A 27,185-nucleotide genomic window follows, 5' to 3' on the forward strand; every position below is an offset into this window, starting at 1 on the left:
CTGCTTTAGAATCAGACTAAGGACATATGGAAGTTCTGAGTATAATGAATACCATTGAAAATGTCTGAGAAATATTGCTCCAAGCTCTGCTCTCCATGTTTGTTTTATGAATTCACTTGCAATTGAGTTAGTTTTCTGTTGTCTAAGGCAGTGTATCCTACTGCCTTGTGATGCAGTATATTCAGGAGCCACAGGTATGGTGGGGAGGTTGGGCAGTAAAAGAATTCACGCAAGACAGTACTAGGTATAAAGGGACATGTTTAACGAGCACGGTGCAATGGGACAAAGCAGTAACAGACAAACTATCTTCTTGGCTTAGACCAGTTTTTAATGTGGGGACTGTCTTGGTTTCTTTTTCTGTTGCTGTGATAAAACATCCCAACAAAAGCCACCCAAGGGAAGGAGGAGTTTATCTTAGGTCACAGTTGGAAAGCACAGTCCATCACCCAGTGGAAGTCAAGGCAGCTGGAGCTTGAAGCAGTGGATCAGAAGGCTCCAAGGCAACAGCTCTTTTAGACCTATGGGTATTTAATTTGATCAGTGTGGCCTTGGTCACATCATCCACACTCAGAAGGAGCACTGCTTTTCTTTACAATGTTAGTAGGGCCTTCTGGGCCAGTCTCCCACAGTAGAAGCCCCTAAAGGTAGAAGCCTGATCCCCACTCCCACCCCCCATGTTCCCCTCTGGTGACCTTTTTTTTCAGCCTGTCCTGGATGTCTGATTGGCTGGATGGAGCTCCTCATTGATTCTGGTACAAACACATCCTTTCTTTTTTACCATTCTTCTGTGTTTGTAACTGTAGGACAATCTACTCCTTCAAAGTGTTTTAGCTGTTTTGGGCTCTTTGTTTTCTCATATACGTTTTACAGTCACCTTATTGGGATACAGACAGACACACTCAATGGGCGCGCGTGTGTGTGAGCGCACACACACAGAATCCAAATTCAGTTCGGAATCTCATTGCTTGTAGAGGTTATTTGGGGTAGAATTTCTGTCTTTAAAAAAAGGGGGAGGGGATTTATCTACCTGTGCAGAGAATGCAATTCGTTATTTGTTGTATTGTGCTGGCCTTCAGAATGCGTCCGAGATTCTATGCTTCTCTCCTCATCGTCCAACCTGGTCTAACCAGGTCCAACCTGACTAAGCTCATGACCTCTGGTCTGCACCTCCCCTATGGTCCCATCTCTGTCCAGCAGCCAGTGACTCTTTTGAAGGTGGCACTTGTATTGTCTAGTTTTTCTTAGAGGGCTGGCTGTGCCAAGCTCCCCCATTTTAAGAAGCATTAGGGGCTGGCGAGATGGCTCAGTGGTTAAGAGCGCCGACTGCTCTTTCGAAGGTCCCGAGTTCAAATCCCAGCAACCACATGGTGGCTCACAACCATCTGTAACGAAATCTGATGCCTTCTTCTGGAGTATCTGAGGACAGCTACAGTGTACTTACATATAGTAAATAAATAAATCTTTAAAAAAAAAAAAAAAAAAAAATACCTAATAAAAAATGGAAAAAAAAAAAAAAAAAAAAAAAGAAGCATTAGCCCAAATGAATGGAGGAACAATGATGATGGGTGGTCTTCTAAAAAAAACCAAATTGAAAAACAGTGGCATTGACCCGGGCTGCGGCTAAGATGAACTTAGGAGTTCTCAGTGTGGCCAGAAGCAGAAGCGCGGGCACATGGGGCGTGCGCAGACTGCGGAGCTCAGCAGCCAAAGCCATGAATGACACCGAGGCAGAGGCAGGAACCTCTGGGCGGGGCCGCGCGTCGTGAGCGCGCGTCGTGGCCGCGCTCCTGGGGGCGGCGCGCGGGGCCGCGGCGCTTCCGGCAGCTGGAGGCGGCGCCGAACGGGACCGAGCGGCGCGGGTGGCGGCCGGGTAGGCGGTGAGTGGCGGGGGGCTGCGGAGCGCGCGCGGGGAGCCGGAGGCGCGCGGGATGGCGCAATCTCGGGGGCTGCAGGGGACCCAGTAGGGTCCACTGTGCGCGCTGGGGTATGCCTGAGGCGGGTTACGTACGCCCGGGACCTCGTGAGTCCGCAGCTCTAGACTGGGGCTAGGGAGGCCTCAGCGTGGAACTGATCTTGTGGAACAGATGTGAAAGGGGAGCATCACGCACCGTGCCACGCGTCCCTAGCCACCGCGTGACGAAACATGCTGGGTGCAGGCGGCCAAGATGGCTGCCAGGGGACTGTCTCCACGAGGATGGGCGCGCGCAATTGCCAGGTGACCAGGTGGCTCTTAGTAGCTGGGACCCGGAGGTCCGCGTGGAGATCACTTGGTGGCCGACCTCCAGCTCTTAATCTCTTCAAGGGACCGAAGTGTCCCAGGTAGAACCGTGGGACCCTCACCCTCAGCTCCCACATCGTGTTCCTGCTGATCATCTCAGGTTCAACCGCCTCCAGAATGACAATGACCACACTAAGGTCTGTGCCTCCGGAGTTAGATCTCTGACTTTTGTATTCATCCAATGCTGCCAAATCCATAATCCAGATTTGAAAACTGAGGCATTAAAACTTGAATAACTTGCCTAAAGTGTCACAGCTGGCCAGGGAGAAGAGCCAGGCAATCCGAGTATATATATTGTTTCCACTTTGTCCCTCAGTGACGATGTGACGATTGAGAGACCTCGTGGAAAAGCGTAGTTCTGCTGGATTTCAGAATTTGGGCCTTTACCCGGGACTCTCCCTTTATAGTTTTCTCACACTCCTGATCCCTCATCTGCTGCACCTACTTTGGGTGCCTCTAGTCAGCAGCTCTCAACTGTGGTTGCATATCAGAAGTTTACATGACGATTCATAACAGTAGCAAAATTATGTTTATGGAATGGCAACGAAATAATTTCATAGTTGGAGGAATCACTAAACCATGTATTAAAGGCTACAGCATTAGGAAGGTTGAAAACCACTGCCTAGATTTTTCTCTCCGTCCTTGTTCCAGGCAGAGGCAGGAGTAGAGAGGCGAGCACTGAGGTAAAGAAGAGGACTTTGTGGGTCTTAGAATGCTGGACTCAGGCTTGCTGTGTGAAGGAGAGCTGTTTAGAGGACAAATGGAAGTTCAGCAGGAAGTCCCAGAACCTCAGGCCACCCCTCCCCACCCCCCACCCCACCCCCCTCCCAGGACTGAGGTTGTCACATTCACAGCAATAACAGTGTTTGGGAAGAGTTTGTTAATTCCCACCCAGCTCTGATAAGGAATTGCTCCATCTGTGTACTCAAGGGTGCAGCCAAAGGTCTGCAAAATGGAGAGAGTTGTGCTTAGTTTTCTGTAAAAGTTTGGTGAAACTATCCCGGGGTGTGCAGCAAAAGCTGGCTGAGAGGAAGCATCCCCTTTCCCCTCCTAACTTCTGCCAAGAAAGCTGTGAAGACAGCCAGGCCAAAAGGACTCATAAAGCAGTGGGGCCACTTTCTCTTTTATCTAAACTGTGTGTGTGTGTGTGTGTGTGTGTGTGTGTGTGTGTGTGTGTGTGTAGGAGGAGGAGGAGTAGTAGTAGTAGTAGTAGTAGTAGTAGTAGTAGTAGTAGTAGTATATATGTAGTATATGTCTGGGTGCAAGTGCTCTTTAGAGGCCAGAAGAGGGCATCAGCCCCCCCCCCCCCTGGAATTGGAGTTACCCACAGTGGCAAACTGCCAGATGTGGCAAATTCAGGTCCTCTGAAAGAGTAACAAGTTAACCACTTAGCCATCTCGCAGACCTCCTGCTGCCTGAAAATGAAACAAAGTATCCCTGCAGAAATGGCAGCTTTAGTTGTGCAAACAGGGTGCCTTTAGCTGTGTGTAGCTGTTGAAAAGGTGGTTTGGACTTCAAGGTAAGAAATCTAGATTAGTCTGTAATAATCTGTTTCGTTCCTTCATTTCCTTTGCTAGTTATTAATTTGAAAGTAAAAACTCATTGTTGCCAGGCGGTCCATACCTTTCCTAGCACTTGGGAGGCAGAAGTAGATTTCTGAGTTTGAGGCCAGCCTGGTCTACAAAGTGAGTTCCAGGGCTATACAGAGAAACCCTGTCTCCGGAAAAAAAAATTATTGTTAGGACTCTATCATTGTATAAACTTTATATATCACTTAGTGAGGGGTGGGGGAGGGAGAAAACACCCAGGTCCTTTATCTGTACAAAGTTCAAATTTATTGTTTAGTTGACACTATTAATTTGTAACATAATTTTATAGACTTTATTATGTGTAATCTATGAGTTGATTTTTTTTCCTGGAGCTGAGGACTAAATTCAGAACCTTGTACTTGCTAAACAAGCCTTCTACCACTGAGCTAAACTCCCAACCCCAAGTTGATTCTTTTGGATGGCAAAAGACTCTTTTGGATGGACTGAATATGTTCGATATATTCTGTTCCTTGTTGGGTAGTGTGTTATCATTTTTGCAGACTAGTGCTACCTCATCTCAAAGGGAAATTATAATATAATTTCCATTGTTAGTCTTTAGCCAGGGTTAAAGGTTTGTCACCAGTCACTGGGGAAGTTCATTCCATGTTCCTTGTCTATGAAACGTCAGAGAGAGAATTCCTTTTCAAAACCAGTAATCAAACGTAGTCTGGTGTATATCTAAAGGTCTGAAATTTGGTTTATTTTGAAGAAAGTTCCTTTTGATTAGACACATGTGAGGATCTCTGGAGAGCGAATGCAGCCCCCCTCCATTCTCTGCCAGCCACTGCCAGTGAGGACAGCTGTTTCCGCTCTCCATCACTACATTTCATTTATGAGGTCAATAACACCTTCTACGTTACAGTCTTATGGGCTCTGTGAAATCGCTCCCGTGGTCGGTTTCTTCATCAGGAAAATGAAATGTAGGATGAAAAGTAACTCCTATGTTGTGGGATTGTAGAGTCCATGCTCCCATCCATGTCATGTTTGCTTGGCTCAGTTCCCATTCTGTTGATTGTCCCAGGGTAGGTGACAAACTGGGGATCCTCTCTAGTCCAGAGCCAGCCTGGAAAAACAGGCCAGTAGCAGCAGAGACAAAGAGCTGGGACATCACTGAAATATTTAGACTGCACTAGCTCAGGCCTTAAAGGTCTTCCGTAAGACTGAGTCACTTGGTTTATATTTTAATTTTTCTCCAACTGTGTTTCCCGGTTTGCCTGGTCTTAGGATATTCCCAGTGTACCTCGGACACACTAGTTTTACCTCAACTCTGTCCTGTCAGACTCTCTACATCCATGCTGTCCCAGAGTTACAGGCATTTCTCAAGGGGGCAGAGATGTTGGCAGCAAGTGACTTGGGTTCACATCTGGGCACTGCCAGAGTAAAGTTAATGAACTGCCTTCCTGTGCCCAATGAGGGTAGTGATGGTTCTATAGTTTAGATGGGGATGCTGTCTTAGGGTTTTACTGCTGGGAGCAGACACCATGACCAAGGCAACTCTTACAAAGACAACATTTAATTGGAGCTGGCTTACAGGTTCAGAGGTTCAGTCCATTATCACCAAGGTGGGAACATAGCAGCATCCTGGCAGGCATGGTGCAGGAGGAACTGAGAGTTCTACATTTTCATGTAAAGGCCACTAGCAGAATACTGACTTCCAGGCAGCTAGGAAGAGGCTCTTAGGCCACACCCACAGCGACACACCTACTCCTACAAGGCCACACCTCCTAATATGGCCACTCCCTGGGCTACTCATATACAAACCATCACAGATGCTGTGAAGACAGCTTTTGGAGTAAGTGGTTAGCAAATATTAGTACTTATTGGTATCCAGAGCTCCACGTTTATAAATGTTTTAAAGTTGTTGAATAGCATGCATCAGTCCTCCAAGTAGTTGGCAGAGCTGAGTTTTGAGCTCAGGTTTGCTCTGCCCACAAGCATAGGTTTCTGCCTTTACCCTGGTAGCAGCTCTCATGCATGTCTAACTCCCCTCATCTAGGACTCAAGCTACAGAACAGCTGGCAGAGGTGGGAACTGCATCTCAAGTCAATTCAAGTGACTAGCCCACTGGTTGACAGTGCCCAGTCGTAACAAACTTAACCTGGAGTCGTGGAGGTGGACATGTGAAGGAAGGACCCCAGGACCTAGGTGTCAAGGGCTGGTCCTTTCCCTTACCCAGCTGTTTGCTGCCTGTGGCGCAGGGAAGGCGGTGGTATTCTCACCGAATTGCTCATGAAGATTGGGCCATGTAGTGTTGTAAGCACGAGCAATCTGGTTCCCCTGTTACCTAGTGAGGATAAGAACAGGAGGTAGGGTGACAGAAACAAATGAACTCTACTGGCAACAAGCTGGTGAATTGGAAGGCGGAGGAGTTTCATACTCAGTCCTTCGTGCCAGGGGCTGCAGATACAAAACTCACTTGGCATTCCTAAGGGGTCTAATTTTAGAGCCAGATGAGTGCCCAAGTGGCTACTAATTCTTCCAGTAGCCAGTTTTCTTGATGTGGCTTCTGAATTGTCCCCTGGTCCTCAGGGAGCCCTGAAGTTTGAGGGGTCCCATAACATCTAAAAAAAAACCATCATGGTCAGGGCGGATGGGGAGTGTTGGTTTTTGGTAGTTTCTTGTTTTCAGGTAAGAATCATTTTCTTGGTTAGTTATAATTTCTTTGGAGAGAATAGTCTGACAGACATGGGCTTCTAAGTTCCAGCGGCAAGTTAATCCAGTCATTGCTTCAGTTACCTCAGGTGGTGCTGGGAGAGAACTGACCCAGCCATTGGCCTTACAGTATCATGTGCTGAGGATAGACCGGCTTTCTGTGCTCCTCGTTGTGGTCTGCATGTGACTTAGCTGCTGTGAATTTTTTTTCTCCCCAGACGGGGTTTCTCTTTGTAGCCCTGGCTGTCTTGGAACTCACTCTGTAGACCAGGCTGGCCTTGAACTCAGAAATCCTCCTGCCTCCCAAGTGCTGGAATTAAAGGAGTGCACCACCACTGCCTGGCAGCTGGTGTGAATTTTAAGGTAGTTTGAGCCCATTGAAATAAGGAGTACCTTTGACCAGTGTGTGGATTCGAACACCCGTCAATGCGATCCCAGTCTCAGACAGGGTTTGCTGGGTTACTGGTCTTACAACCCCCTTCAGCAGACGTGGATGAGGCCTATGCATAGACAGCTTGCTGTGTGAAGGGTCTCTGCATGCGTATTTAAAGAGATTAATGTAGGACATGTTCCATTATAATCTGTTTGCTTTTCAACCTGATGTTTTGCGTGTTAAGAACATTGGACCCGAGCCTAAGCCAGTGAAACTGCCTTAGTGTGCACTGGCTGCGTTTAACCATGTTTGTTAATGAGTATCTACAGAGACCAGAGAAATGTGTTCTGATGAGGCTTCCTGAGCCTTGGCCAAGAGATCAAATGTTAACACTAACAGAGTGTTCTTGTCCCCTTAGAAAACTGTTTCGAGGTCTGGAGCAATGACTCCATAGGTGGTGCTTAGCCTGATGGCCTGAGGTAGATCGCCAAGATCTCCACCTTCAGGACAACCACCTATTGCAAGTTATCCTCTGAGTTGTGTGCCATGACACACACACACACACACATGCACATACATACATGCAAAATGGGTAAACTAAAAAATGGTTGCCTCTATGAATAAGAAAGACAACTTATTATAGGTGATCTCTGCCAACACCAGGAACAGCAAGGTAATAATGATCAGCGTGAGCCAAGAGGGAAATCTGGTTCAACACAGCTCAGTACTCAGGGCTGGTTCAAAGTTTGCAGGTCTGACGACAGGCAATTTGTCTCAGGCATATTGAAGCACAGCATGATTTGGAAAAAAAGTTTGCTGGTGACAATCACCTCAATCCCACGTGCACAAGAAAGCTTAAGGCGTGGAATGACTACATCGAGATTCTCTGTAAAGCGATTATGACATCTTCCATAAAGATGAGTTCTATAGACTGCATGTGCCATCGTAAAGGTTGAGGGGTGGAGGAGTGGAGAGAGTCTGGTGTGGTCTCAGTCACTCAGATAGTGCAAAGGTCTCCAGGCTATAAACCACCCCCACTATCTGCCTTCCGGACAGAAAACAGGTTCTCCAGTCTCTTCTTTTGAAGAACTGCGTGTTTAACATTCCTGGCTTTCCCTAGTGCTTCTCTGTGAGCACAAGGACCTCCGTGCCTCCCACAACTTACTGCTCATGCAGAGCGCCTGAGTTCACCTCCCAGCACCCACAATGGCAGCTCACAGCTAACTGTAATTCCAGTTTCAAAAGCAGCATAATGCTATAATATTAATTAATGCTCCTAGTGGCTGACATCCTAAATTGTTTGTGAGACTGAGAAAGAATGACTTGTAAAAGCTAATGATTATTCATAGATAAAGAGCTTGAAATCACTTTGCTTCTTAGTAAACTATAGAAAATGCTTTACACCTATCTGGTTGGTTGGTTGGTTGGTTGGTTGGTTGGTTGGTTGGTTTCTTATAAAAGCGGGTGTTTCTAAAAGGCTAGGTGCTAAATGTAAGGACTAAAATCACTCATATAAAAGATCCTTTAATAGGAATTAATACTTTAACTGACCAGTGCAGTCAGGCATCCGTGGGACAGACTCCATTCAAAACTAACCCCAAGCCAGCCAAAACTCTAGGAGTTACAGTTCAGTTTTTGAAATGCAAGGGGAGACCTCTTGCCCCAAATCTTTCTTCTGGTGCGTCTGCTGCGGGCGGGCTAGCGTGGTTGTGGCACTAATTCCCTTCAGACTGTGGAACATGAGAAATCTGCCAGTGTGCTACGTGAACCCCCCAGTACCGTTCACCACCAGCTGGCAGTGCTGTGCTGTGGATGCCTCCTGGCTGCTCTATGGAGTGCCACCGGCATGGGGTGTGGCCCTGATGCTCCTGCATCTTTGCTGGTTGTCTAGAGGGATGCATTTTAACAGTCTGTCGTAGCCTCGGATAGATGTGACGAGAACGTACTGGAAGCCCCTTGTCTCCTGTCTCTCCAGGGTACCTTTCATTTGCCTCCAGTGTACCAAAGCTGAACATTCTTTGCTATTGTCTGCAATGTGTTCTTTTGAGCTATGTATGGCATTTTTCCTTACCCGTGCCTCCTTCTGCCGTTTGGAAAGTGTGTATCTCCTTGAACTCTCTGTGGCTAAGTGAGCATCCACACCGTCCCCAGTCCCCAGTATTGGTGTGAGACTGAGCAATAGAAGGCCTTTCTGCAGGCAGGCAGCAGCCTCTCTCAGCTAACTCCTCTGTTAGAGAACCCACATCACTGATTACCACAAATCTCTTGTTTCCTGTCTCAAGAATACTCCTCTAAAGAGTAGTTTGAACTCTGCCCAGTCTCAACCTTCAGGACAAACAAGCCTTTAACTATAGCCATTGGACGCCTGCTCTCTGCATGCTAACCAATCCATCCCGTTACTTCACCTAGCCACCACCACAACCTCACTTCTCAAAAGTTGTGTGTGTGGTATTCCCAGTCAGGATGATCAGTCTGTGCGAAGAGGGCACCCCATCTCTGTATGCCACTCGGGCCGCTAACCCCAGTACCCTGTGCCACCACCATCCCAGCTGCAGTAGGACCTGAAACAAACTGACCAAATGGGCAGGAGGAAGGTGGTATGCCCACAGTCCCACGCAACAGCCCCTTCCTTGGCCCACTCTTGACCCAAAGTGAAGCTGGCCATGCTTCCTCCACCTGACATACACAGGGCGCCTGAGTACCAAGTACAAAAACAACCCTGTTCCTGCCCATGGCTGACCCAAGTGAACTTGGGAGTCAGAGTCGGGGTGGGGCTGGGAGGAGGTAGGTTTTTCGGTTTTCTTTTTGTTTTTTGTTTTGTTTGGGGTTTTTGTTTTGTTTTGTTTTAAATAAAACTAATCGGTTCCTGAAGAAAATAGAAGTGGAGAAAGTGAAAGCACTGCTTGCCGATGGAAATTGATACTTTAAAAAGGGTTTGGCTAGTAGATCATAGTAAATAGTTACATTGTACCTGGCCCTCTATCAGCCGTGTCAGGCAAGATGCTGATGCAGCGTTACTGATGAATCTGGTGGCCTTTCTTTTTCTGGGCGTGGGGAGCACAGGTTACTGCATCCAGTTTGTGCCGGTAGAAAGCCACTTGGACTCACAGTGAGGGAATGGAGCCCTGTTTGTTCCCTTTGCCACACTAACAAACCACACATTTAGTACCTAAAACAAGTTTATTTACTCTCTTAGTGTGCTGGAGGTCAGAAGTCAGACTGGGGCAGACTTCCCCCTGGGAAGAGTCACTTTGCATTTCCAGCCACTGGAAGCCCCTGCTCTGCTCAGCTGTCCACCCAGCCTCACTTCAGCTCCAGCTTGTGACTCTGGACCTACTCAGATAATCACAGGATCTGGAGCCAAAACCCCTGAGCCAAGCCTCAGAACTATGAATGCAGCGTTTCCTCAGCTCCTGGGCACCATACTGTGTACTTGGACAAGAGTTTCTGTGGGGCTTTGCGGCTTCTGAGATCTGACAGTTTCGCCTGGAGTGTGAAGGTCTCTGTGCAGAGAAAGCCGCCTTGCTTTCTTCCTCCGTAGGTTGGGAATAGCCTCTGAAAATCTTTCCTCATCTGTAAGAAGTCTGTAATGTGTAGAAAGGGCACAGCTGTTGTGGAAACTGAGCTGGCTTATTTCAGCACTGGCCTGAGGAGAGAGCACATGCTCTCAAGCATCCAGGGTACCTCTGGGTTTAATAGGAAAATGTTCATTTCCTGACCCATCTTTGTCCCGTAGAAGGGAAATTTTACAAGGCCTCTGTCTGCAGTGTTCCTGTGGCTCTGTTGGGCTATGCTCTGTGAAGTATGATGTCCACGGTACTAGAAGTTTCTTTCTAAGAAGTTTTCTTTCTTATTTAAAGGGAAAAGGGAACCTCAGAGACTCCATCCAGTACTCTATAGATAGTAACTGATTTTATCCTTAAAGGGAAAAAAAAAAGCTAAAGAGACTAGAGAGAAAAAGTGATGTGCTGGGGTCCCCTCTCCCCTTCAGCCATGTCACCTGACAGAGCATTTCCTTCCCTTGGGTCTCAGGTTTCCTGTCTGTATGATAAGCTTGTTGGATAATTCAGTTGTAATGTCCTGTATAGTTCTTATGCAATACTACCACAAAGTATCCACTAATGACATGGTGTTGGCTACAATTTAGCCAAAATGGTGCTTGTACTTAACACATTGGACAAAGTTTGTTGTTAAGAACTGGTACACGCCTTTAATCCCAGCACTTGGGAGGCAGAGGCAGGCGAATTTCTGAGTTCAAGGCCAGTCTGGTCTACAGAGTGAGTTCCAGGACAGATGGGGCTACACAAAGAAGCCCTGCCTCGAAAAACAAAAACAAACAAACAAACAAACAAAACCAACCAAACAAACAAAAAACCCAAAAAACAAAACAAAACAACAACAACAAAAAAAAAAAAACCCTGGAATTCTGTGAAAGCTACATTTAAAATATTGCCTTGTTGCCTCTATTAAACATAAAAGAGAGAGAATGCTCTTGAGAAAAACTGTCCCCTGGGGAAGAGTTTACCCCAGCCTGAGAACATCACAGGGTGGGCAGGAAGGGAACATTGGCCATGTAGCCATATTTAGAGCATGGTCCAGTGCCCACCCATTGAGCTGAAGGTTTGCTAGACCACCTGTGGAGTCACATGTCCAGGCAGCCTCAGCCAGGCCTAGTGTGTGAGAATCTCTAAAAGGCCTGTGTGTGTTGTTTCTTTTTTTTTTTAAGATTGATTAATTGATTATATGTAAGTACACTGTAGCTGTCTTCAGACGCACCAGAAGAGGGCATCAGATCTCATTATGGGTGGTTGTGAGCCACCATGTGGTTGCTGGGATTTGAACTTAGGACCTTTGGAAGAGTAGTCGGGTGCTCTTACCCACTGAGCCATCTCACCAGCCCCGTGTGTGTTTTTAAAAGCTCTCCTTCACCCCCATGTATCCTGTGGTTTAGAGCTTCTGTCTTTGCCAGTGCTGTTGTAGGAACAAACTGAGCCTTTGATGTGATGTGCCTTTGCTTTTGAGCTTCTCTGGGCTACTGAACCATCCCTTCCATCTTTAGCTGTATCTCTTACTGTAGTTATCTACTACGACGGCGACGACGACGACGACGACGACTACTTGCCTAATCAGTAGAGATTCCTTAATAACCTTCATCTCCAAACATAGGCACTGAAGGTAGTCAGACCAGCTGGAGGTGCAGACAACCTTTGGGTTCCTCTCCATTATGGAGGGTGCTTAGATGTCTTGGCTACCCTCTGTGAGTGAATCTGAAAGCATCCCTACATATAAACTGGAGTTTTTATTTACTATTGGTGGGCTATCTAAATAATCCATGTTTCCACACAATGACCCAGCCTTTTGTTGTCTATGAGACCCATTTACCTGTTAGCTACCAATGATCAATCATAATCCAAAAACATTGAATGGGAAATTTCAAAAACAGTAAGATATTTTGAGAGAGAACACATTCCCACAGCTTATATTGTCATATGTATTGTTCCACTGTAAGTAGTGTTAACTTCTTGCTGTGCCTAGTTTATCGATTAACCTTATTCTGAGTATTAAATATATAGAAAAATATAGGGGTCCATACCATCTGTGGTTTCAGATATCCACTGTGAGGACTTGCACCCCTCAAATAAGGTGAATTGCGATATGTCTCTGTCCCTGGATTTAACATGCACAACTGTTTATTTTAATTTATACTTTGGGTCTGTTGTGTATTATAACCTTATCAGGCAACAGCCAGCAGGGATGGAGCTGCTGTCCAGTGGAGGAGTACTTCCAGGCTCATTGTAGTAAGGAAGATCACGACCAGGGGAGTTGTATGGGCTCTAGCCAAGCAGAGAAGGAAGGGTTATCTTAGCACTGTAGAGGACAGTGTAACTTATTTCTGCAGCATTATGATGAGCACAAACCATGACTGGGGAAAGAAGCAGACCCTCGTCCCTGTTTCCTTGGAAACTACGGTGTTGAGATGGACTTAGGATGCTGAGTCCAGAATTTCCCTAATGTGATGCCTGGGCTGAGAACTCGGTGACTCTGGTGCTGGGGAGCAGAGGAGGGTGGGTTGATTCACTCTTATGTTTCAAAATGCAAAGTTTCTGAGCATCTGTGATTCTGCAAAGCCAGGTCTCTCCTAAGTGGTGTCACTCTGACATGGAGCTGTTGACACTTCACAGCTGGGAGAAAAGTGGTTTCCTGTTGGCTCCCCACCTACTTTTATCTGGATCTGCTGTCCTAGCCTGTTTTATCAATAGCTAGATTCACTGCTGGCTGCGCCGCTTCAGGCATGGGTGCCTGACTGACGTGGTCAATTTTGACCCAGTGATCAGTGATGCATTATTACGGACAAAGGGTAGGGTGACCTAGCATTTTCATCTTATGCCTTAGTGGTCCCTAGAATTCATGAATGCTAAACAAAACTATGGTTAGAACTAATGTTAGAAACAGAAATAAAAAAGTATAAGAAAATGACATGAGTCCTCTCTAGTGATTGGATCCTTTGACTCGCCATCACCAGAGAATTCATCCAAGAGAATCACCAGATATGACAGAAGAGAGCCCCAGACAGGCTGTGGTGTTATGTGTAACATAGAGAGCTAACACAAGGCAGGACTAAAAGGGTTATTGTGAGTCCACAGTGGAGAGCTGACACCTCTGGGGGATTTTTATGAAACAAAGTAGATATCCAAGAAAGGGGTGGAAAGATTGCAAGAGCCAGTAGGGGTGGGAAGTGCTGGGCTGAGGTGGAATAAGCCTGCAGGGAAATGGTGTCCTCTGGATGTAGTGGGCAAATTGCATCCACTTACTCTCAACAATATGGGCTGCCTGAATGAGACCATGTCAGTCAACATTCCAGATGAGGGAAGGACTTGTCAGCTGTTGAGAGAAGGAGGTTTCTTCAGAGTGAATCATGTGATAGGCTGCCCATGCCAAAGTGGTTCATATCACACATATGTACATACTTGGACTTGAGCTATGTATATGTGTGTATATACACATATATGAATATGTAACACATACATAATATATATATGACATATTAGAAGAACAGGTCATAAATTTGAGAGGGGGACGTAGAGGGGACACAGGACAGTTTGGAGAGGGATAGATACAATGAGAACACATTATATTCATGTTTGGAATTATAAAATAATTAAATAATAAGATTTAAAAGATAGCACATCAAATTTTTATATGCTTGTAGATGTTCTCAGGAAAGGAATATCTGAAGACAGTGTCAATTATGACAGAGAGGCTGGATTGTGGGAAATTTACTTTCTTTGCCTAGTAAGGTGGTGGTTTTCTGCAAGCCAGAAGCATATAGCATAACATTATAGAGCAGCTCTGAAGTAGGCAATATTCTTCGGAAGTAAATGAGCAAATAGTCATGGACCAGAGAGCAGGCGTGCTCTAAGGGGAGGGGAGCAGGCAGGCTCTAAGGGGAGGGGAGCAGGCAGGCTCTAAGGGAAGGGGAGGTGCCATGTCTGGTCTGTGGGGCTGTCGGCTTGTGTTGCTTGTCTCGGTGTTTCTGGTAAATTAAAGAAGATGATCTTTAATTTTTGATGAGCAGGTTTTGTGCTGAACAGGCTGAAAGAACCTGCCATCTCTTTCAGTTTTATAATTGTTAGCATCCATTGTCATTATTTATAGTTTTGTATTCTTGTGTATTGTCTGTTACTTCCATTAGGAAATGACATTTGTTAGGCCAGAATGCGGTAACTTTGACATCAGCTGCTTCGCTCAAGGGCATGTGCAAGTTGACATCAAGTGACTTCCTAGATCATTCTCGCACCCCCCCCCCCTTTTTTGAGACAGGGTCCCCTGCTGAGTCTGGAGCTGGCTGGTTTGGCTCCAGGAAGCTCCAGGTTTGGGCCAGCATGCTGTATTGCAGGCAGTTTTCTAACTGAGCCATCCCCTCCCCTCCCCGCCCCCAACCCTTGTTAAAACTTTGTATGTTTCTGCCTTATCTAGAGTGATTCTGACTTTCCTACAGGGAAGCAATGATGAAATACTATGTACTTTAGAGATGAGAAAGATGTGGTAAATTTCTGAAGTCTTGCTGAAATAGACTGAGGTTTGTAAACAGCTTGCTTTGGTTTAGAACGGTTTCCAGCTGGGCAGTTATGGACCACATGCACCCCGTGATAGCTATGAATGTGACCGAAGAAAAGCAAAACTTAAACATGAAGTATTTGTGTGTGTGTGTGTGTGTGTGTGTTTTAATTAATTACTTAAATTGGTATGAGCGTAAGAGCAAGTGTGTGCACTGTGTGGGGGAGGGGGTTAAGCACATGCAAAGGCACTCCAGTGGCAATCAGAGGGTAAATTTGTGGAGTTGATTCTCCTACCTTTGACGTAGGTTTGGAATGCAGGCCACCACGCTCGTGTGGCAAGCCTTTGTCTGCCAAGCGTCTTTACACACAGGTTAATCGTGAACTGCACAATAAGCTTGTAGTAACTGTGTCACTTCATCTGACTTGTCTTTCCCTTTTCAGGATCTGGGACGATGTCTGGGGAAGTGCCACCCAACATTAACATCAAGGAGCCTCGATGGGACCAGAGCACGTTCATTGGCCGAGCCAGTCACTTCTTCACGGTTACTGATCCCAGAAATATCCTTTTAACGAACGAACAGCTAGAGAATGCGAGGAAAGTGGTGCATGACTACAGGTAATGCTGGCGCTGCACGGTGCACGGTTGCGCAGTGCGCAATTATGGGTAACCGCCGCCAGCCGGCGCTACATTTCCCAGCTTATTGCATGATGGATTCGTTGCTGTTTTCAAATGGCTTCGTGATTTTGCAGTACGTTTTTTCCCCCAGTAAACTGCTGCTTACCAAAACAAATGAGCAAATAGGAAGACCAAGTAGAACCACAAAAAAATAGCCAGTGTTCGTTGTAGCTGTGAGGTCTCTTTCCCCAGCATCCTGAAACCTTTTCTCTAACACCAGTGTCTCAAGCATCTTTCTATCTTTGTACAGAAACAGCATCATTCAGGAAACTGGCTCCTGATAACTAGGGTAGGGCCGTGGCTGCTGAGAAACAGCCCCAGTGAGAAAGACTTTCTAGGTGTATGCTCAGATGGGAAGGAATCTAACGGGAGTTCAGGCATGCAGATTTGAGATGCACCCCATCCCTGAGAGAGCCACGCAGGATTTTAAGAGGATGCTACCCATGCAGGGACAGTCTGTCCTCCATGTTCATCAATTTCCCTGGCCTTGCCTTTAACCAGCTCTGGTAGAAACCTCTAGAAAAAAGTCTTCCATTGATATTGGACATGGACAGACTTTTCTTGTGACTATTCCGTGAGCAATACAGTCTAACTGTACAGGGCATTTTTATTTCTTGAGGTGTGACAGGTAATCTAGAGATGATACCAACGTATAAGAGAGAACGCAGACATGATGCTACCTGCCTGAGTCTCAGTGACTCAGAAGGCTGAGGCAGGAGACTCACCTAGCCAGTGTGTAAGACAAGCTTGAGCAATGTTGTAAGATCCCATCTCAAAAATAAATGAGGAACATTTGGAATGAAATGCAAATAAACAAATACCATGCATTCTATAGACAGTACCCTAATCTCAGAATTTGTATGCTTGGGGACAGCTAATTCAGCAGTAGACTTATTTTTCTATAAAAGACTGGATAAGGAATATTTTAGGGACTGGAGAGGGGCTTACATTTAAGACTTAGCACTCCTGATCTTGCAGAGGACTTGGGTTCAGCTCCTAACACCCACGTGGCAGTTCACAGCTGCCTGTATGTCCAATTTTAGGAGATCTGATGCCTTCTTCTGGGTCCAAAGGCCCAGGCACGTATGTGGTACACATACATGCCTGCTCTTATAATCATAAAATGTTTTGAAAGAATAAGTACTTCAGGCTTTGTATACTTCAAGGAGTCTCAGTCACATAATAATTTTGTTAACTTTTTATAATCCTTTTAAAATGTAAGATCCCTGTAATCCAAGGGGCATCTAGGCATGGACACTACTTGGCTGACTTCTGCTTTAGGGAAAAGCCAATCAGATACAGGGAATCGGACCATCAGGAGCGCTGCACCTGAACATTCCAGGAATAGCGCACCTCAGGCTAGGCATTTAGAAAGGGACCAGTAAAGAGTAAGTCTGACCAGAGTCTGCAGTATGTCAAGAGAGGAAGGAAGGAAGGGGTTAAAAGGAACACAGCAAGAGCCTAGGAACTAAACCTGCTGTGCCTTACATGCCTGCTGATAGAAACCAGCCAACTAGAAATAAGACTAAGCAATGATACATTCCTACCCAAGAGCTTTTGCTGCCACAGCCTGCAGCTCGGGTCCTGGAACCCTGAATGAGGCAGAGAGGGAAGGAAGAAAAGACAGACACACACATACAGGAAAGCTGGCATCCAGTGGAGCTGTGCGCTGTGTTGGAGGGCACCTACCAAGCAACCCGGAACCTCAGGTGTTTATTAGGTGGAGCACAGAGGAGGGCCTAGCTAGTCTGGGTAGGAGGGCTCTGTGGATTAGCAGGCTGGGGCTGCAAATGTCCTGGGGAAGGAAGCTGCAGCTGCTAATCTTTGCACACTGATCACTCATACTTAGACTCACCCTTGGCCATCTCCCCTGAGCCTGGCCCATATAGGGATCTGACTTTGTCAGTTTCTCATGATTTGAGGCCTGGCCTTTGTTGTAGACATTCTCCCAGGGGAATTCCTCCACCTCCTACAAACTCAGACTCATGTGCAAAGGATAAAAGTCATAGGAACATTTAATATTTTTACATGGCTGTTGCATTAGCAAGATTTTCTCATTTCTAAATAATCTTGGATGTGGGTAGAATTCTATTATGAAAGCTTATTCCTACATCCTTTTCTAAGTGGAAAAGGTAGGACAATTAAAATCCCAACATTAGGAGAGTGATTTTTTTTAAAGCTCTCTCTCTTTTTTTTAAAGTAATCTGTAGTGTTTAGAGGATGGGTCTGAGTCACAGAAGGGTCACACTCCCTCTGAAGATTCTCAGGAAGGGTCCCCCTTGTCTCTGGGAATTGCCAGCATCCCTTGGCTTGTAGATACGTGATTGTACCCTGTCTTTTCTGCTTGTACACAGACACTATTCCTTAGATTTATGACTACTTATCCAATAGCATTTCCCTTTGGCTAATTGCATCTATAGAACCATATCCTCTTTGATGTGGACATCAACTTGGGAGTTAACCCAATGTAGATGGGTAGACTATTACTGAATAAAGACCCTGGTTAGAGAGCATCTGGTTTGGTATCATACCTTAAACACCTTGAAAGACTGTATTTCCCCAAATGTTGCCAATGGCAAACAGTATATACGCTCTGGGCAATTTCAGAGCTCCACTAAATTTGAATATTTTCTAAATTTCTGACAATGAGTATTTCATTGATGATAAAATATGACAAATTGTGCACCAAGCCCTTTATTTGCACCAAAGGGTCCCTAACCTGTTCACCAACTACAGGTTTGAAATAAAGCAATAGCGTTGAGAGCCATCATGTTGGTCTGACGGCTAAAAATGGTTCAGAGTTTGCCAAATTCAGATGGCACTTTTAACACGTCATTTAAAACAATGAATATCTTCAAGTTGAACACTGCTTGGTAGACATGTTACTTTCTGTTATTTTCCAAGTTATGGATAATCAAGGTGAGTGGGTTTGAGGAGTTTGCTGTAGTTGGGTTTTTTTGTTCTTATGCTCTAGGCTGCGAGCATGGGTCAGGGATAGCGTGCATGCTCAGTATGTGTGAGGCGCTGGGTTCAGTCCCTCGTACCCAGAACATAGAAATATTTTAAAAAACAATAATTACAGCCCACGCTCTAACAGGCCTGCCAGGTCCCGTAGGCATAGTAAAGTCGAGCAAACCATGTAGTTCATGGTTGGCGATGCCCGAAAGGGGCGGCAGTTGCTGGACCGGTTGTTGTCATCTTCTAGGCAAGGAATCGTTCCTGCCGGCCTCACGGAAAATGAGCTATGGAGAGCGAAGTACGCGTACGACTCGGCCTTCCATCCTGACACCGGTGAAAAGATGACTCTGATAGGAAGAATGTCAGCTCAGGTCCCGATGAACATGACCATCACAGGCTGCATGATGACCTTCTACCGGTACGTTCCAGCAGGGTGCGCGTCACGGGTTAGTCAGTGTGCTTTTGCAGTCATTCAAAGAATATTTTAATATGAGTTCTACGGAAATAAAATGCCACAGTGATTATGTTAACAAGAAGGATGAATTCATCCCTATGTCAGAGTATGTTATACCCCATAAATATAGTCAGTAAAAAAAAAAAAAAAATGAAAGAAGATATAGGTCAGGCGAGATGGTGCTTTGAGTAAAAGAGCTTGCCACCAAGCCTGAACACATGGTTTGACTCCTGGGAACCACTTAGTGGATGGAACAAGCCGAATTGTTATTCATTCTCTGACTCCACGTGTGTGCATGCGCACATGCATACAAAATAAATAAAAATTCAAATTAAAAACTTTAAAATAAAATAGAACCTATGACAGCTGGAAATACGGTGGAGGTGGATAGAGAGGTTCACCCCTGGAACTACATCTCTTGGGAGACTAAGACAGGGTTTTGAGTTTGAGAACAGCCTGGTAATACAGCTAGCAACTGTCTCAAACAACAACAGCAAAAGTAACTACTAAGATAAGATGAGGCAGTGTTGCTTTTACATTAAGAAGGATATCATTTCATCTTCACTTCTGCTCTAAGTGAATGTTACCATTCTCTTCAGCAGCCTTTAGCATGATGTGCATAAACAAACATCTGTTTTATCTAGGCACGGAGGCTCAGACCTGGAATCCCAGCACACAGGAGACTCAGGCACTCAGAGGCCATGAGTTTGACTTTGTTCCTGGCAAACAAGATAAGATTAAATAATTATGATGATAATAATAAATAACACAATTCATTTTATTTAAATGCGTGTTTTGCCTCAAATGCAAAATCAGGGACCAGAGAAGTGGCTCCATGGCTAAGAGCTCTCACTGGCTGCTCTTGCAGAGGACCCTAGCTCAGTTCCTAGCACCGCATGTCAGCTCACAACTGTCTGTAATTCCAGTTTCAAGAGACCATCACCTTCTGGCAGGCACTGTACACACACGGTGCACACACATACATGCAGGCAAAAACATTCATAACACCTAAGACTAGAAATAAAGCTTTTTTAAAAAGATACTAAATAATACCTTTGTTTAAAAGGAAGGTGACATTTCCCCTAAGTGTGAAAGTCTTAAGAAAATGAGATAGGCCGGGCAATGGTGACGCACGCCTTTAATCCCAGTACTTGGGAGGCAGAGGCAGGTGGATTTCTGAGTTCGAGGCAGCCTGGTCTACAGAGTGAGTTCCAGGACAGCCAGGGCTACACAGAGAAACCCTGTCTCGGAAAAAAAAAAAAGAAAGGAAGGAAGGAAAGAAGGAAGGAAAAAAATGAGATAGGAGAAAAAAAAGAGTCTAGAAACAAATTCTGCTCTTTCTCTCTGTAGATGCAGAAGTGTTTAGGCACTGTGATAGACAATGATACAGCATCCTCATGCATTAAACCGGTAAGCAGAGCCAAGCCTGCTTTGCTTGCAAATAGTTTTGTTTTACCCAAGAGAAGATCCATTTATTATCTACTCTGTACCAGGTTTTGCGTAAAATTTATTTATTTACTTACTTATTTATTTAATTTGTGATAAGTGTCCTATATAATCTATTTGTCAACTCGACATAAGCTAGCATCATTTGGGAAAGGAAACTTTCAAATAAGAAAAATCTTACCATAAAAACTGACCTGTAGGCAAGTCTGTTAGGCATTCTCTTGATTAATAATTGATATGGGAGAGACCAGCTCACAGTGGGTAATGCCACCCCTGCGCTGGGAAACAGACTGAGCAATCCATGAGAACAAGCCAGTAAGCAGCACCCCTCCACGGCCTCTGCATCAACTCCTGCCCCCAGGCCTTAAGTTTCTGCCCTGACTTCCTTCAGTGATGGACTATAACGTGTAAGTCTAAGCTGAGCAAACCCTTTCCTCCCCAAGTGGCTTTTAGTCATGATGTTCACCACAGCAATTGAAACCCAGAGACAGGAGCCTTGTGAGCTTGATGGTAAGGAAACGGAGTGTCAAGGTAGATGCTCTGTGGCCCTACATCTGTAGCCCAGGCTATCTCCCTGCATTGTGCCTTTCCTTGCTGATAGTTGATGGTTAACATCTCTTTACGAACCCCGAGGGATGCTCACTGGTGCTAGTGGTATGTGACAACTCTGCTGTGTTTTAGGACCACACCGGCTGTGCTTTTCTGGCAGTGGATAAACCAGTCCTTCAATGCCGTGGTCAACTACACCAACAGAAGCGGTGACGCTCCCCTCACTGTGAAGTAAGGCTATGGGGCTGACCTGTCCTCCATGAGCCCCTGCTCCTTGTATAGCAATGCACTTATACACACTGCTTGCTCATGCAATGTCTCTCCTCCTCCCTCTCGAACTGTCTGCTGTTGCCTGCCTCCTCTGACGACAGTTGTGCCATTTGTTGTGTAGTGCTGTGTAAAGCTGTGTGGCTTATACCCCAAGCTCAGGACCCTGCAGAATGCCAACTTGGCAGCCCTCAGCCCTGCCTCTGTTAAATAATTCCCTCTGGGCTACATAAGTCAAAGCCCCCTGCCTCGAAACAAAATGAAGGGACTTTGTAGTTGTGCGACCTTTCTAGATGCTTTGCTTTAAAAAGCGCCTCATTTCCGGACTCCAAAGAAAGCAATGGGCTTATGAATTTGTCTCCTGTTTAAGAAGATTTCAGGGAAGTGGAGGGGGGACAAACTGAGATTGAATAAATAAAACTATAGATATCACTTGCACTGTATTTGAAAGAGAAATAGTTTTCCTGTTTTATTTTTGAAAATTGCCTTTGACTCCTCTAATACTTTGATATCATCAAACGAAGCAAGGGACACGGAAACCTGCCACCCAGTGGAGTTTCTCACAATGAGCAGAATGGTTCAGGCTCGGCTGCACATTAGAGATAAGCTTGGACTCTTTTTATACAGTGAGGTAACGTTGTAAGAATGGCAGAGCTGCCCTTTGCTTTCTGTATGTCCGTTAATATTTTGAGTAACAATTTTGATTTGTGCAAATATGCCTCAGACACTGCCCAGAGGCTCTCCTGTGTCCGTGACTTTCCACACCCTCTCATCCCTGCTCCTTCCTCACTTTCCATGCGCCTCAGCTGCATGTCTGCTTGTTTGGGGTTGTAGCCCAGTTTTAGGGATGTCTTTGCTTTGTCTTTGGGTGCTCACTCTGACGGAGTGAGCCCAGATTTTGCTCTGCAGACTCTTGGTTTCTTATTCATTTCTGTGTCCCCAGTTTCTTCCGGTCATAGTTCATGATCCCCCGATGTATACCTGTCATTTACACAGTTTCTTTTTTTCTTTCCAGTGAGCTGGGAACGGCTTATGTTTCTGCAACCACTGGCGCTGTGGCAACGGCCCTAGGACTCAATGCCTTAACCAAGGTACTTTAGCTTTGTTTCCATGGTAAAGTGTCTCAACCTGTTCTCACCTGTCACTCCGGGTGCTTCTGTCACTTCTCAAGATTTCTAGTCACTTGGCTTGCTTGTAGCCATCTTCAACCACATATTTTAATTGTATCTTCTAGTGGCTCAAGGAAGGGTTGTAATTAGAAGCATCATCCAAGACTGGTCTGTTCCCAGCTCTGAGGTTTAACTATTAAATGCCTTTTCTAAAAAGCCCTTCTGAGACTGGAATGGGAGTCCGGGGATGTGCCTTGAAGAGGTAGAGCTACTATCTCAAATCAAAGTTCTGGTATTTGAGGACTCCAAAGTCTGTGTGCTTTCAGCAGCTGATCTAAGCTATCAAAGTGTCTGAGATGGATAGATTGTCACTGTATGTCCTTGCCAGAGATACAGAAATACTTCTAAGCGTTTGAGGGCCTCTTAGCCTGGCTCTATCCAGCCAGGACTGCAGTGTTTTTAGGAGAATATAAGCATTTGCATTCAACCATCCAGGAAAGTAAGACGACGCTTCTGGAATTATCTTTCCTACAGCGTGTCTCCCCACTGATAGGACGTTTTGTTCCCTTCGCTGCTGTAGCTGCTGCTAACTGCATTAACATCCCACTGATGAGACAAAGGTAAGATGAAATATGTGCACTGGGCAAGAGAATAGAGTTTAGAAAGGACGTGAATTCTGAGCTCTGCTTTGAAATACTCTGGAATGGCTGACCCGTTGGGTTTTCACTTACTGAAGTGGGCCGAAGCAGAGGTGTGTCTCTAGCCTACACCCTCTGCAAAGAGAGAATTCTGTATGATCGAGACCAGAGAGAAAAACCAAGCGTTCCTTGAGTTTTCCTTGGAATTTTCTTACGGTGATTTCAGTCTCTTAGAACGGATAGGAATAAAAGGAGAAAAAAAAGAGTGCGCATTTATGGATGGATAACAAACCAAAGCAATAACAGGAATTGGGCTCCCATCGTTAGGATCCAAAGCTAATGAATATCCCACAGGGCTGTGTTGCAATGACTTCACTGCTTGAGTTCACTCAAAAACAGTATGTACTGTATCTATTTCTGATTTAGAAAGTTGTTCAAATCTGTACAGGAACATAGAAATCAACCTCGCCTTTGAGCTGGCATATCCACCCCTCAAATCTATCATTATTGAAAGGTACATCCGTGAGGGGTGAGGGGGGCACTTGTGTTATTTTCCCTTCCTGTCTATCACGGGAGGCTTGAACCTGTTCGTGGTATTTAAAAATAGGCTTATCAGTGCCAAAAAATGACACATGAGTGGGAAACTGGGTGAAGGAGGCACTTGATCTCTCTCAACAGAGTCCTCCTTCGGGATGCTCCCCGAAGGCATCTGTGAATCCCTGTGTGTGTGTGTGTGTTCCATCCTTCAGGGAGCTGAAGGTTGGTATTCCTGTCACTGATGAAAATGGCACTCGCTTGGGAGAATCGACCAACGCAGCAAAGCAAGCCATCACGCAGGTGGTCATCTCCAGGATCCTCATGGCAGCCCCGGGCATGGGTGAGTGAGCTTGGTGGTCCTGCCTTGTAGTTCATTCCAAGCTTTTATGTGTCGGTAAACGGAACAGCAAACACAATTCCCCTTTGTGAAAATTGCCTTCTGATGGAGGAGCCAGGAATGACTAAATAAAATATGCTCTACAAATGCTTGGGGCTTTCAAAAGTGTCCCAGATATTGGATTTGTTTGGGTTTTGGAACATTTACACATATATAACCAGCTTCCTTGAGGATAAGGTCCAAAGTTAAATTTGAAGTTTATTGCTGATACATATACATCTTATACGTGTGGCCTACACGTACAATAATAATTTCATGCAATATTGCTAATGGTTTCAAAATACTATAGGTGTGTGTCCCAGCTGATGTGTTGTGTGACTTGAGAGTGGCTGAGGACATCATTTGGTTTTCAACAAGTTTCTGATTTGGGAAGATTTCAGAGCTGAGAGCTAAGGAAGGGGGATGGTAGGGATAGAAGAAGCAAGGCTGGCAGGCGAGGGACCGGGAAGACATGGTGAATCAGAGGTCCAGCGGGCATCAGCGGGGAGGCAGGAGCTTGCCAAGTGTGTGGGAGGCACTCTGTAAAGTCAGGTGCAGCTGGAGGAGAGAGGGGGCTTTATGAAGCCTCAAAGACTGGAGTCAGCTCCTGGAGCCAACCCTGGGGTTGGGTACTGGGACATTCCAAGCTCTGAGAAGTGGAGGACCATGCCCAGTTTTGAACATGGTAATTATGTGAATGTGGGTGCTGGGTGAGACTGGGTTAAAGGGGTGCTGCAGGGGTGAGTGGAGACTGTTCAGGAGGCTGTCTCAGCACCACAGGAAGCAAATCATGGTCACGCTGAGGACAGCTTTTAGAAAATGTGTGCCTGACCACTAGCCTGGTAACTATATGGTGTAGGGTCAGCATGCACTGAGCGAACATCTGGGTCATAGTAAGACCCTTTGAGAATGTCCAGTCTACCCAGTGGGCTGCTCAGAGGGCCTAGAGAAGGTACTCAGACACTGAGAATCACATGGCCTGGGAGTGACAGCGTTCTCTGCAGGAAAAACAAAGGAAGAGAGAGAGCCAGGAGTTAATGTGCCTTTACTTCATCACCTAACCTCGGTGTAGACAGCACTTGGCTATTAGGAGACGCTCTCGCACGATGCATGTCTGCCAGCTGCTGCCTGGCTTGCATGCTGATTTGTTTGACTGTTGTCACGTGATACACTGAGCTGGCTAGTTTGAATGAGCAACAGAAGTTGAAGAGAAGTACAGGAAGTAAAACTGAGGAGTTTTTGCATTTGACCCTGTGTCTGCAGCTCAGCATCCAAAGAGCCCACCAACCTTCCAAAAGGAAAAGACTTGTGCATTGAACACACTCAGGCTTTCTTTTTATCCCTCAATGATACAATGTAACTATTTACACATCATTTATGTTATACTATGTGCTGCAAGTCACCTAGAGATGACCGCAGCTGTGAAGGCGGAGTATCCATGCACTGTGTACCTATAAGGAGTCCCGGAGCCAGTCCCCTGTAGATACTGAGAGACAAGCAATGCTGCATTTCAGCTAACTAGGGGAGATTGCCTTTGTCTAACCGTACAGAAGAACCCCTCTGTACTCTAGCAGGATGCCAGTGTGGTCTGTGAAGGTATCTAGGAAACTACAGTCCCACAACATACAGAGACTCTAATCCAAGCCAAGGGTGCTTGTCACTGCCAAAGAGAAGGCTATGAGCCCCCGCACACCTCTGGAGCCCTGATTTCCAGATGTCCTGAAAACAGCATCATGCCTCTGCGTCCACTCAGCTCCCGCTCTGCATTTGCTTTGGCTTGAGTCTTTCCTGTTTCTGAGATGCCCTCCTCCCAGAGTCGGTCAGCTCACTTCCTGTGCTTCCAGAAGCTTGGTTGTTTTCCACACTGTTTCATCCCCATAGAAGACCCAGGTCTCTCGGTGCCATTGACATCTGTGAGAGTCATAGGTTTACTGAAATAGTCAACGTGTTGTTAAGCTGATAAAGGCTCTGAGCTAACGAACGGGTGCTGCCTCCCACAGTAGAGCCAGGCTAATGTAATGGTCCCCGTTCCATAAATGGGAAAACAGGAAACTGAGGCTCTGAGAAATTGGATAAGTGCTCCAGGATCCCCAGCAGCCAAGGCGCCTCAAATGCCCTAAACAGTTTTTTATCTGAGCTGAAGCAGGACCCTTCCAGTTACCCTCCCTGCATGGTAGACACCCAAGAAAAATGACATTTATTTTGCTAACAGAGAAGAAAAAAACATTCCTGGTATCTAGTATTATGAATTTGAGGCAAAAAGTACTTATTTTTATTTTTGTACATGTTGTATGTGTGCTACATGCAGGCAATCATGTGTGTAGAAGCTAAAGATTTCAGGGACCTAAAGTTACAGGCAATTTGTGAGTGGCCGGGACAGGGCAGGGTGGGTGCTGGGAACCAAACCAGATCCTCTGAGAGCTGCACACATCTTCACCACTTAGCCATCTCTAAGCCTCCCCGCCCCGTTCCCTTCTTTATTATTATTTCCATTGGATAAATCTGTGAGGCATGCTGGGATAATTCAGCTTACATCTGATGTATAACAATCAGTAACCCTAAATTTAATCATTTAAAGATTGCTCCAGGAGATTTCATTCTGCCAGTGTAAAACTAGCCTAAAAGGGACACAGCTTTCTATCGGATAGTTGCAGGAAACTCAGCTGAAAAGAGGTAGTAAGTGCAGATTTAAGTGGCTCTGTCTTTATTTCAGCCATCCCTCCGTTTATCATGAACACCTTGGAAAAGAAAGCCTTTTTAAAGGTAAGGCAAGTTCTTCTGTTTTTTTTTATGAGCCCTTTTCTTTCTTTTCTTTTCTCTTCTATAATTCTTTGTTTGTTTGTTTGTTTGTTTGTCTGTCTCTCTGTTTTTTGAGACAGGGTTTCTCTACATAGTCCTGGCTGTCCTAGAACTCACTATGTAGACCCCCGCTAACTTTGAACTCACAGAGATTTACCTACAACTGCCTCCCAAGTGCTGGGATTAAAGTTGTGTGCCACCCCAGCTGGCTGTGAGTCCTTTTCGGTACTCTTCAGACTTCACACTGAACAGAGTGGTTTGAGTGACTGTGAGTGCCTGTGCTCCCTTCCTGGGCCAAGAAAGATTACCTGATGTGGCTGGCGAGAAATGAAGCCAGGCTTGGGCTGGAGCAGCCTCAGCAAAACTGAGGATGTGACAAGTTTATTGCATGCAACCAGACTTTGCATACCTTTATCAGAAACAG

General features: G+C 45.6%; 1 protein-coding gene and 1 long non-coding RNA gene across 6 annotated transcripts in view; one reads left to right on the plus strand and one right to left on the minus strand.

The window, feature by feature from the left end:
* Window positions 1–1,600: 1,600 nt before the first annotated feature.
* Sfxn1 (sideroflexin 1) overlaps window positions 1,601–27,185 on the plus strand; it is a 36,691-nt gene continuing 11,106 nt past the window's right edge. The window contains exons 1-8 of one of the 5 annotated variants that reach the window (XR_003950425.1): window positions 1,601–1,877; window positions 15,394–15,568; window positions 18,834–19,004; window positions 21,168–21,266; window positions 22,318–22,393; window positions 22,946–23,031; window positions 23,799–23,926; window positions 26,676–26,725. Coding sequence is in view for 3 of the 5 variants with exons in the window: in XM_006516849.4 (XP_006516912.2) it covers window positions 15,405–15,568; window positions 18,834–19,004; window positions 21,168–21,266; window positions 22,318–22,393; window positions 22,946–23,031; window positions 23,799–23,926; window positions 26,676–26,725 (774 nt within the window). In the remaining 2 variants the exon portion in view is untranslated. Of the gene's footprint in view, window positions 2,416–15,393; window positions 15,569–18,833; window positions 19,005–21,167; window positions 21,267–22,317; window positions 22,394–22,945; window positions 23,032–23,798; window positions 23,927–26,675; window positions 26,726–27,185 lie in introns of all 5 variants that reach the window. The other 4 variants (XM_006516849.4, XR_003950424.1, NM_027324.5 and 1 more) reach the window with 4 other exon arrangements.
* Window positions 18,305–20,167, minus strand: Gm52069. Its single transcript, XR_003950719.1, has 2 exons — window positions 19,628–20,167; window positions 18,305–19,082 (listed from the first exon to the last, which is right to left on the minus strand). It is a non-coding gene; the product is annotated as a predicted gene, 52069 (long non-coding RNA).

The sequence above is a fragment of the Mus musculus genome, chromosome 13 (genome assembly GCF_000001635.26).
Source record: "Mus musculus strain C57BL/6J chromosome 13, GRCm38.p6 C57BL/6J".
NCBI classification, from domain to species: Eukaryota; Metazoa; Chordata; class Mammalia; order Rodentia; family Muridae; genus Mus; species Mus musculus.